Source organism: Plectropomus leopardus, chromosome 5 (assembly GCF_026936395.1).
Source record: "Plectropomus leopardus strain MGB_pleo_1.0 chromosome 5, ASM2693639v1, whole genome shotgun sequence".
Taxonomy (NCBI): domain Eukaryota; kingdom Metazoa; phylum Chordata; class Actinopteri; order Perciformes; family Serranidae; genus Plectropomus; species Plectropomus leopardus.
The window spans coordinates 7,510,782-7,523,627 of NC_142180.1; the positions used below are offsets into that span (position 1 = coordinate 7,510,782).

The window sequence follows — 12,846 nt, forward strand, 5'->3', positions numbered from 1 at the left end:
GTGTTCAGACAGATAATTGCACTGTGTGAAAAATGCAGCCCTCTAATACATCTGAATGGGACTATATGTGGGCAAGATGTTGATGAAATGAAATGAAATACTCCCAGAGGAACTTTCCTGATGGATTACTTTGCAATCCACAGCTTTGTTGGTAATCACTACAAAGACAAATAAAAGGACTGCCGCTGTGAAACCTTTCCAGAGTTCTAAAAATTTACTTACTTAAATTGGATTTCATCTCAGCGGTACCTGAAGCGACAGACACTCACCAGCACAGGCCCTTTATTGCAGAGCTATTTTTGATCTTCTCCACCAGATTTTTACCATAGAGGTGGCAGAAGGCAAACCGTTCTTAAGAATTGTGTTTGCAATAAAAACAGTTCTGTTAGACACTGAAGAAGACCCTGTTTGGTGGTTCGGTATTGGAAACCACCTTGTCAGAGTCTTCTGTGTTATTTAGACCTTTGCTGAATGGAAAGTCCCTTCCCACAAACTAATCTTTCTCAGATAACTCACTTTTTATCAAGACAGTTGTCCTGTATCTAGACATTTTATGCCCCAAGCCAATTCTCAAATGGATGTCCAATTTTGCCGGCTGACACAACCGCTCAGAGATTTGTCACTCAAATGCAAATCTTGTACAGTATATCCTGCCGTAAAGACATGAGCTAGGTCTTAAGTTGGACATCTGTCACCATCGGTGTCTGGCTCTCTTTCTCTGTCCCTATCGCGCTCCCCATCCCTTTTCCTCTGTCAATTCGGCTGAGTTAAACGTACCCTCTCTGTATCTCTTTCTGTCTCTCTCTTCTCGCTATATCAAGCTGCCACTGAGCTGGATGCCTGCAGCATAACAGGTTCTCTTAGCCACTATAGGATAGTCAAAAGAGTGATGCATTATTTATCCCAGAATACCCTCAGGTTCAGCTGTGCTTTCGCCATCCTCTTGGAAGTCTTGGCACAAGCCAAGATAAGGGACAAAAGGGAATGTAATGCAATCTAGGAAAAAGCAGGGTAAACAATGAGCGGATGCCAGGGGAGTTACTTCTGATTAAAGCCTTTCCTACCTCTTTCTCCTCTGCTGATGAGCTCATTCATTCTCGTTTACATATGAACCACATCCCTCAAGAACTTACACATCCATCACTCTGTGCACACAAAGTATACAGTGGAGAAGGGAGGGGATTATAGCAAGAACTAACTCTGATTTATTCTGCTTCCTCCTATTAACTGGCTCACCTGGACTTCCTGATCGCCAATTAACTTCTCTAATTATTAGGGCACAGCCAGGCCTGATGTTCATCAAACACTCTGATTACCTCAAGGAAATTAGTGGGACAGTGGGGACTAACAACACTGAGTAAGTCAGAGCACTGCAGACAGACATTATTGGACAAAAATAAGCACTAATCAATGTCCAAGTTTGAGTGTGACTGTGAGCATGTTTGAGTGTGTGAGCAGGAAGTAAGTGGAGTGTGATGAAATGAAGTCATGATGCCTCAGTGACTCTTCAGGACCATTAATTTGCTTTCCAGGCTGTGCACAAAGCAAGAGTACATCATGCAAACACACACACATCCGCACAGTACAATGGCGTGCTAGAGATGGGTATCAAAGCTTAATGTTTTGATTGTTTGTTCGTTTTTAACGGCGGATGGAAATGTGTCAATAGTAAGGATATGATGATATGATGATATCACCATTAAGTATTGGGATTTGTTTTATCTAATTACTGTTTTAAAACTAGGCAATGTGAAAAAGTTGAATCATTCACTTCAAGATAGGGATGTCCCAGTCTTGTTTTTTTTTTTTCTTGCCCCCCGGAATTCGATCTGAGTACTTAAATGCCCAAAAGTCTCAATCCAATAACTTCTGTTTCCCTAGATAATAGAGCTGAGGTGTACACTTTAAGAAAATTTCTTTACAGTCATTTAAAAATGCCTGCATCTAAGTTGTTCCTTGTTGTTTCTTTTATTCATTAGCCTATTATTTATTTGTTTATTTATGTATTTTACAAAATAAAGTATATTATGACAAACCTTCCCTTGCATCTTGTTGGCCTCGCTGTCTTGAGGGAATGTCTCCGTCTCTTTAAGGGTCCAATATTTGTTGGTACAGCCTGTGTCTCAGTTACCTGAATGAGCTGTATTCTGTTAAGTGTTTATTTTTGTCATCTGCACATGTTTTGGAGTGGATTACCTTCATTAACAAATAAGCCACAATGACTTTTTCCTTGGGTGCTTCTGTTTTACTTCACAGTGTTCAGTGTGACTGTAGTAAGCTGTGCACTGGTTTCCACTGCTCTCTCCTCTGAGTGGGGAGGGGAAACACCATGCGCTATAGCTAAATTCTCACACTGAGTTAAAACGAAAGCAGTTCTTATATCTTTGGTAAAAACAAACAAAAAAAAAAAAACGGAAATAAACAGTCTCATACTGCAATTTTGTTTATGGGTTGTGGCGTTTTGTGGTGGGCAGGGCTCAGCCCCTGTTCTTAAGTTCAGCAGAGAGCAGAGATAGGCAGCTTAATGGAGCAGAGGTGACCAAGACAGACCTCTGTGCTGCTCTGCATGAAAGTAAAAAATTCTCTAGCTGACATAAAACAAAGGATTGCATGTTCTGTAAGAAATGCCTTGAAATGCCTTGATCTGCCCCCAATCTGATGTTTGACGTCAGACCGGGACATCCTTACGTCTAGAGACATATACAATGAGGCATATTTCCAAAACCAATGTACAACACATGTACTTTTCCAAGGCACTGTAGATCAGTTTAAGCATAAATAAATAAATAAAATATAAAATAAAAATGAAAAAAAGTGAAAAAACTGTGACAGTATCAAATGATGGTATTAAATGGATTTAAACGTGTTAAATTTACTATACTTGGATAAGAAACTTAAACATCTCAGTAAAGTTCTTGTATGGCTACTTTAGGCAGAACAGCGTAAGATGCAGGTCCACTGAATGCATGTTGGGCCTTTGATTATGTGACAGCTGTCACAGGTTAATGTCTGGTTGTTATTGTGACTCCAATCCACAGTCATCCAGGATTTGTTTGAATGACATTTAAATTCAATGCATCAGTCAGCTGGTTGAGCCTTTCATTTGCATGTTTTTCCCATGGCTGCATTGGTTTCCTGTGGATATGTCTGTTTCTTCCCACCATCCAGATTGATGAATCTCAGGTGGACCTGGGAATGCTACATTAGCCATAGTTGTGAATGTCAGTTTGAATGAGCTACTGTGTGTCTAACAGCACTGTGGTTGACTGGTGACTTGTCCAAACTCTATTCTCAGAAAAAGCAGGGATAGAAAATGATGGTGGATGGTTTTTGTCTATTGTTATCATAGAAAGGGTCCAGGTGTAGCTTCACGGAAGACTGAGCAGACAGCAGGTAAGTTGTGTCCCAATTCAGAGGCTAGATAAGGACATAGCCTACAAAGTGCATCCTGCAGTAGCCCTGAATGCCAGACTGAACCTGCACCTCCTCATCAGACGAGATGGTCTAGACTCACAGAGACCAAAACTGATGGTGCCTTCGGGTATTTCTTGTAAACCAGGCATCTGCCTTTAACATCCAATAAAGTATAAAGTCAGTATGGGTTGTAAAAGAGACAGCAAAAGTCTCTGAAGGTAAAGAGGTAAAAGGGGTGTGTGAGACTGACTCGCTGTAAAAACTAAACTGCATCTCGGTTCATAAAAAGTACACATTGGCCAATAAAACAGGGCCGCATATTGATTTCAAACTGTGTTTACACCGCACCACTGACGTCTTATGATCAATATATCACACCCCTGATATGGAGTACCTGAAAAGAAGCAATCTGAAGAAAACACATATAACACCTACACAGTGGATGCAAGGACTGCGTGGGTTATTTCTGCTTGTACAAGCACTGCAGACTTGACTGAGAGGTAAAACAAGGAGAGTGAGACAAAAAGTTCTAGACAGAAGAACCATTTCACTGAGATATGGATATTCAATAAAAAGTGCTACAAGGCTATTAATTCCAATTATCTTAACCCAACTGTGTCGAGAGTGACGCAAGTCCTTAACATCGATATGCCTGGAAATAGCCATATGTCATTTTATATCAGCACTCCTCAATGTCAAAGACAAAACCATTGATCCTCAGTCAAATCCACCAAACTTTTCAAACTTTAAGCATTATTTTAGACTATAATACATGGTGTGAAACTTTATTTATGCTGCAGCTCACTCAGTACTTTCTAATGTAATTACCTTTGAGCAAAGTAGGATTTTTCAAAAAATCATTCATAATGCATTTCATGATTATCTGGGCTTTTCAATCTTCTTCCAAGGCAGGAGATTCAACTTGTCATCTGCGTCCAAAGCTGAGCAAGTCGAAGCCATTAGCCAACACTGAATGACAGCACATGGTTGGAGAGGGGAACTCAATTAACACTTGACACAATAACCACGGCTCTCTCTCCATCTCATCAACTAGCTGTGGGCAACAGATGAGTCTTACTCTATCGTACACATTATATAAATAAACAAATAAATACAGACCAAAAAACTGTTTTTATGACCCACTGATGTCCATTATTTACTGTTTTTAATCATGTGGGTGTTAAGTGCATTTGCATAACTTGCCTTACTGGAAAAAAAAAGGACTCGTGCTCTGTTAGTGTAATTATAACAATAACACAATAAAAAAAATCACAGCTGCAAACTGCAAGGTTTACATTTAGCAGTGGTGACAGGATGTACTGTGCTGTAGTCCATTAGCAGGTTCAGAGGGCCGTAACCAGGTTTTATGCTTCGTCTTTATTATCATCGTGTGTCCCTCTTAACTTGGCTTGTTAATGTGCGACTGTCTCTCTGGTGATGATATGGGATACCGAAAGTGTAGTGATTATAACTCATGATATGTTCTAGAGCTGGACTGGCTTTACTTTGTGCATAGTACTAGCTAAGACTGTAATATAAAGGTTTTGTTTTTTTTTTTTTTACATCTTTTCTTAAAAAAACAACAACTATAAAATCAATCAAGTCTTCGTCTTTGTGCATCGGGCACTGTGATTGGCTGTTAAACACTATGATGACGTCACCGCAGAAATAAGAATTTACTCGAAATTGGAGCCAAATAATTAACAGCAATACAAATTTTATAGGCTCTACTTAAATATATATTTGTATACATTGCAGTTTAATATAGTTTTGTGGGGAAAAACATTGTGGGAAAAATAATTTAACATTTAGTGTAGATTACTGCACAAAATACACTGTCATCTCATACTGAATGTCAATGTCATCTTCCAAACACTGTTTAGAATATCCTGCCTCAGTATACATTCATCACAAATTCTGAGACAAGCAAATTTTCCATAAATGTTAGTTAATGAAATATATGTGTGTGCTTTGAGCTAAATACTAACATGCTTACAATGACAGTCCTAACATACTGATGTTTAACAGGTGTAACATTTACGATGATCGCCTTTAGTTTAAGATGATTGGGATATTATATGTTTTGCAGACTTTTGGACAACGACCAAAGTGTATAACAAAGTTATAATAAAGTTGTTGCAAATCGTCCTTAAGGGATGAATGTCTGCAACAAAGTTCATGACAATCCATCCCATAGATGTTGAGACACTTCATGCGGAAAAAAAAAGTCAAACTTATAGTGAAGCTACAGGAAAAGTCAGTAGGGTTCATCCTTTGTCCCAGCCATATTTCATGGCAATTCATCCTACAGTTGTTGTGATGTTTACTAAAACCCCAAAGCGTAGACGTCATGGTGGTGCAATTTAAAAAAAAAAAAAAATAATAAAACATATATATATATATATATATATATATATATATATATATCAGCTTGAAATATTCACCTTTAGTTGGGTCCTAAACCAAATGTGAGGTCCTGGACTCTAAGTTGAGAAACTCTGCTCCGACCCTTTGCTGAACCTTTGCCTTGACAGTTATTTCTCACCTAAAACTGCCTCATCCAATCAGACAAAAGGTACTAAAATACAATCATTTTAGAGGGTTATACACAAACACAATCAAACACACACACACAAACACACACACACACACACCCACACACACACACACACACACACACACACACACACACACACACACACACAAACACACACACACACACACGCACACACACACACACACACTGACCACTCAGCCGAGGCAGCATTCAGTATTCTGATGAACACCCTCTGCTCTGTGCTCCATCACTCTCACTTCAATTCTACATAATAGAGGCCAGGTCATTCATTAGCCTCCTTTAAACTGTCAATCGGACGGAGGGGGGTAGGGAGCGAGAGAGTACGAGTCAGAATGGGAGAGAGAGACACACAGCCGCTCTCAGTGTTAGGACTGATAGGCCACTAAAGCCTTTTTATGCTGCTGTGATCTAAAGCACAGCCATTCTTTCACCGTTGGTAGTTAAGAGGGAAATAAAGTCGGCTTAATCTTCTACTTCATCTTACACTCGCAATCTTCCAAACGCCAAAACGCACTCACACAAAACCACACACTGCTTTGGATGACATTTTTATTGCATGTTTGATATGTAGATGCCCATTATTTTTTCATTACGCCAAGAGGGTTCCGTTCTCTTTTTGTCTTGTTTAATCTTCTACATCTTTCCACACTTTCTTTGTGTAGCCTTTTTTAAATATGCTACCATTCAAAAGTTTGGTATTGCCTGCCACAATGTCACATCTGAGGTGGTCTTTATTGCTTTTAGGTTGATTCAATTCCATTCTTCAAATAGATATTGTTTTGTATGGAGGGTTTGGTTTTTACATGATGAATAAAAAAAAAAGCTGTACAATGGTTCAGTCAGAGTGAGAACTGAAAGGGTAGAAAGACACAAACATCCCTCTGAGCAACAGCTGAGTAGGATTCGACAAAATCAACAGCCATGGTAAAGAAACCGGAAGTTTAACCCTTTGAAACCTGGCAAACTGGCTTAATTTCTTTTAAAAATATGTGAAGGATGCAATGAGCAACTTAAAAAGAAATTACCCAAAAATTAACAAGAAATAAGCTTTAAAAAAAGTACAAGAAAATTACCTGAAATTAGAAAAAAAAGAAAGAAAGAAAACTAAAGTAAAACAAATAAGGGGATCACCTGCAAAAAGTGCTAAAAAAATATTTTCTGTAACATAAATCAGAATTTATTATTATTGTAATTTTGAATATAATTATAGTAAGACTATAGTAAAACTTTTTTCTTCTTTTTTGTACCAAACATTTTTAAACTGTTTTTTATTTTAAAAAAATAATCATAATAATAATAATTAAAATCTACTAATTACAAATTTCTTGCAAAATGTGGAACATTTCTAAACAAGTTGCTTTTTGCCTCTTTCCCCATGTTTTTGAAAAAATTACACCAATTTGCTGAGTATATTAGGCGAAGGAGTGGTTCTGCCAATTGGTAAATGCTACAATTCACCAACGTTCCCTAAGTGCAGGCTGATGCTACTGCTAATGGTTGTGATTGTTTTGTTCAGTAACTCCACAATTCATCCTGTGGAAAGGTTACATGAGGTTACCATTTCAAAATGAAACAATATATTTATTAATCAGAGCACTCGCACAAGAATTTAGCACTAGCAGAGCGTTTTTTTTAGAACATTTTTTAGATTTATGAATGAAGCCACACACTCACCAGCTATGTTATTAAATGTTTCCTCCACATGGGGCAAACATGTGCATATATTTATTCCCATTGCAGAGAATGATCTGATTAAGTGTTTACATGGTCAGTAGGCTCTAATGTCTAGATGTCTGATGTCTATTCATATTTTCTGAAACGGATCTCAAATAAGCTGAAAATCCCTTGCAATTAGGCTGGATTGGGGCAGTCTATTTCACTTGTGGCAGTTACATGAGGTATTTTCAATTCCGTTTGGACTATTATTCTGATTATGATTGGAATATTATGATCCATGCAAATGCTTATAATGCCAAGTGCACAGAAACACCTATAACAAGCTGGAGCTCACAGGCAACTTGTTGCTTTAGCAAAGTTATTCTTCAAGCATAACAACAGAAATAGAAGGCTGTCTCAGGTTAGCACTACTGGAATTGGACAGGGCTGGCCCCTAAGAATTATATCAGTACAATCAGATTTGGCAGTTCAATACAAATATTCGAGGTTCAGGGTGATGATTCACTGGTGATAAATTGGATGAGGGAATATCAGGTTACTTGCAAATCTCAGTTTAAACCATTTAAGCAGTCTGTAGGCTGCAGAAGAAGAAAGAAAGAAAGGTCAAATTCAATAGAGCCTAATTGCACTGTTGTGGTTTAATAATGATCGAAGGTCCCTTATGCTTTACTGGACCCTAAGACAAATTTTAAAACTGGGATCTAACTATTCTCCCCTGCTGTCATGCAACACTGTGGGGACATCAACTAAATGGAAGTCTGAATAATATAATTCTTCTTTTGGGGCCAAAACAATTTCAAAAGTAAATAATACATTTGCTATCTGAATTTATTTATTCTGTTAAAATATCCATTATAGAAGAGAGGAAGTAACTCATCAATATGTAACAGCTGATTCCAAACTTTGGATTGGTAGTTTAGGCTGTTTTCCTAACCCCCCCCCCAAAAAAAAACCAAGAAAGAAAGAAAGAAAAAAAGAAAAAAAAAACCCGTGCCTCCTCTCTTCCTCCTTCCATCTTCCTCTGTGGACTAAAGAACACTAACTAAAAAAAAACAAGAAAAAATAAGAAAAAAAAGAAACTTTGTTTACTTTGTTTTCTTTCGTAAACTTTATCAGCATATTTTTTCATAGCGCTGAGTGCTTTACTGTCAATCACCAGGCACTTCAAATGATTTCCTAAAAACAAACTCTTACAAACTCTATTTTCACTGTTAAAAAAACTTTAGCAGGTGCTGTTAAGTTGCAGCAATAAATGTGTTGTAGCAGTAAAACATAATGGTGTTCTCCATTAAAACAACAATCTCGCCCAAAGTCTATTAATCTTCAATTAAAAACATTAGATGACCACACACACACACACACACACACACACACACACACACACACACACACACACACACACACACACACACGCACACACACATGCGCGCGCGCAGTTTCCAGCTCAATGGCCCCAGGACAAGAGTGGCCCCTGAGAATTTTGGTATGCGTCACTTTCCATTTTGTCTTCTGGACAGAATGTGTGTGTATGTGTGCTCATATGTCACTGTGGGTCTGTCTGTAGGAGATAATGAGGCAGTGTGTGTTTCACCCAGCTAACCTCTGGACTGAACCATCAAGTCCAGTGAGTTGGCAGCTACAGTGGAAAACGGGGAGCACAACTTTGTCACACTGCTGGACTCTGTTTTGACTTTCTCTGCTCTGCTCAGCTCCACGGCAACACATCTACCCCAAATGGGTTTCCAGCTCGTTCCACAAACCTCAACAATGACAAGCCTATGGTGCCTGGAGGAATTATTGCTGCGCGACAGCCGTGTGTCTCTTTATTGGAGGTTGTCAGGATGTGACTCAGACAGTGACATGATTGAAGAGAGCAGGAGGAATTGCTTTAAACAATAAATGAATAGCAGCCTGTGAAAACACTGGAAAATGACACACTTAGTGGCTGGCTTTTTCCATCTTCCCTTTATACAGACAAAAAGTTTGATGAGCTGGTTATTGCAACTCGTGCAAAAACACAAACCTCTTCTCTAATGAAATAAGAAATTAAAACAAACAGAAAAATTGAGTGTTTTTCCTCTTCTAACACCTCAAGCAGTTTGTTTCCTCGTCTTGTATGCATCAGTGAATTTGGCAAATTTAATTTAGTTCAGCTGTTCACACTGTAAGAAAGCTAGTAAGCGTGATGTTTTCTTTTTATTTACTAATTAGGGATGTCAACATTTAACTAATAATCAGTTTACTGCTGAGATTGTTTTTGAAGGGTAAGGTGTGTTAGTCTATTGAATCATTTTGCTTCTCTTCAGTTTACTGTACTTAATATAACCTGGGTCTAACCTGGAAGCAAACATATGCTGCTTGTAACGTCATCCCGACCCAAGAAACACTATTTACTTACCAGGTCACCCTGGTGAGTAAGCTGCTAAAAATTGAGCCACAAACCACTTTTAGTTTGTTAGCTACTGATAGGTCTGTTAGTGCTGTTAGCAGTGTCAACACAGCTCGTGATACTAACATAGTTAAATGTCTTCACATGGTTTGTGGCTAAAAATTAAGGCATTTCCTCACAGAGGCTACCTGAGGGAAGACTGGAGGGTCAGCAGTGAGCACCATGTTTCCACGTGTTAATGCAGATAGCTGGCTAATTGTCAGCAAAGCCAACAAAAAATAAAACAAAAGGCGAGGTTTTGCCATCTCGAATCATTGACATTTTATGACCTCTAAATGGATAGCACTTGAAATGCAATGCTCACTGAGTTGGACGGAGTGCTGGATTATTTTGTCATTTTTTTCCTTGAAATTATTGACCATTGTTACCAGTTTATGGTTGATGGGCTACCAAAAGTAAAATATGCCAAAACTGACATCTCTGTCTTTAATAATATGTACGTATACTAGCAGCCATTGCCATGTGAACAAACAACTAACATAAATGTGATGTGAAAAATATCACAAAACACAAACCATGAAATATTTTGAGATTTTTAACCAGGTACGTAAAAGAGGAACTATTTTCTTTGTTTTTGCACATGGAGGTCAACCATTACAATTACAGTCTGATCTGTTAGCTACTGAACAACTGCATTTCAACAGGTTGGCAGTAAGTGCCTTGCTCAAGGACATGTCATCACTGATGGAGTAGTTATGCGCTCTTTCATTTGCCCCCTTCAGAAGGACCTGGGCCAGGTCAACCTGAAATCTGTCTTCACAGGAGAGGGACAAGATTTATCTGCCAGAGCAATAAAGCATGAGCTCGCAGATTTGTCCGGTTTCCAGGCTAGTCGGCACTGCCTGTTTAAAAGTTTAAAACAGGAGCACACCACGAGGAAGCAATGCAAAGAACAAACATCTTTAAACTGAATATAATTGATGAGACTGTCTCAAGTTACCAGTCCAAACTCCAGTCATGATGGTACAAATGTACAGTGTTCCTGGCACCAATGTATAATAATCAAATACCCCAGTGCTTTATGGGAAATTAATTAAGAGATTGCTCTTTCAGACATACTGAGAGAACTTCGAGAGCATGGCATTTGTGCCTGAATCCACTTGGACCCAAAAATCACAGTCAGGCCACATCAGATTTCTCACTTGATACCTCAGGGTGAGCTCTTGGTCTCCATTCAGGCTCTGCATTTATGTTCTATTTTATGTTCGAGGTATGTCATGGCTTCAAGGGTGAAAGCTTTAAATCAGGGCTGCTATCTTTCTTACCTTCTTCTTGGACTTGAAGACGTTGCAGCGAAAGACATTACTCTGTCCGTCTCTAGCGATGTAGCTGAAAATCTTCAGATCCTGGGAGTCATGAGACACATAGAATATCCTGCAAGATAGAATAAAATAGGTCAGAGTTAATGAAAAAAACAACAACAATGTGAATGTGATTCAAAACAGAATCAGAGCCTGGCAGCGTTTCTAAATGTATCTTAAGACGCAAAATAGGCACGCGGCCCGTTTGTCTGAGGTTTCAATGTGACAGAAATAAACACTATCTTAAGTTTGTTTTAATCTGAAGGCACGAGGCCAAATTTCAGCTCTCAGGCTCATAAAAAAAGTAAGTAAGTAAGTAAAGAAAGTTGTGATTAGTTTAGTGGAGAAATGTTATTTAAATAAAATCAACTGGCATGAACAGACTATTATTTCTTGTGGGACTTTGAGATGGGAAGTTCAGTGACACACATTGAAAGTAAACTTTAATTCAAACTTCTAAAAAGAGACCTCAAGTGACAACAGTGATATATTTCAGTGTGAGAAGGAGACAGAGGAGGTAATACTATCACAACAAAAAATATTGTGTGTGAAAGGGGATGCAGGGGGAACTAAGTCTGAGACAATCATCGAGTTCTCCGCGACAGGAGAGGCTGTGTGCAGCCAACAGTGAAGAGATACAATATCCTGCCGAGCAGGTAAATAGGAAGAAACAAGTTAGGGAGCAAACGGGAGAGCAAAAGAGATAATACACAATATCCTGCAGGAGGGAGAACATTGTATGAGTTAAGGTCTTTACCGGATCTAATTTGTGATGATAAAAGAACACTTCTGGTGAGATAAAGCATTGCAGATGACAATATTGTGTCAAGACTGACAACAAGGAGCTGGAAATTGTTCAGTCTAAATGAGACGGGGATGGTTTTTGTTTCATTCAATCAATGTATGTTTGAAAAAAAAAAAAAAAAAGAACTTTCTCAGATTATCCATCGAAGACAGGAGTCTGCTTTCTATAACACCTCAAAAACATTTTTATCATACTGCTTTGATTTTTCCCTGCAACTCCTGAAAAGAAAAATATGCTTTACATTTTTTACCTCCTCATAACATTTTTCCAGGGACATGTTCACTGGCAATATTCTATTCCACAACAGCAGGAAGTGAAATATTGTTTTCTGAAGCAAACTGCCTCTACATCCACATTTTGCCTTATATATACTAAGGATGCAAGACATTGGATTTTTTGCTGATATCCAATATGCAGATATTAACAACCCATTTGGCCAATTACCACGAGTAATATCTTATTTTAGTGATCACAAAGTCTTCTCTGTAGTGGAATTAACATGTTATGCATACTCTCATTGTAATAGCCCACAAGCAATTGGAGATATAAAATACAATGGTTTTGAATGTATGGAATACATTGAATAATACATTTGAATGTACTGTATATAATACATTCAAAA

The 12,846-nt window shown here is 38.3% G+C and overlaps 1 protein-coding gene across 3 annotated transcripts in view; it reads right to left on the reverse strand.

The window, feature by feature from the left end:
- Window positions 1-12,846, reverse strand: part of nos1apa (nitric oxide synthase 1 (neuronal) adaptor protein a) — a 259,106-nt gene that overhangs the window by 117,307 nt on the left and 128,953 nt on the right. For all 3 annotated transcript variants that reach the window (XM_042513910.2, XM_042513916.2, XM_088077451.1), the window contains exon 5: window positions 11,384-11,492. In XM_042513910.2, coding sequence (XP_042369844.2) covers window positions 11,384-11,492 — 109 coding nt within the window. The remainder of the gene's footprint in view (window positions 1-11,383; window positions 11,493-12,846) is intronic.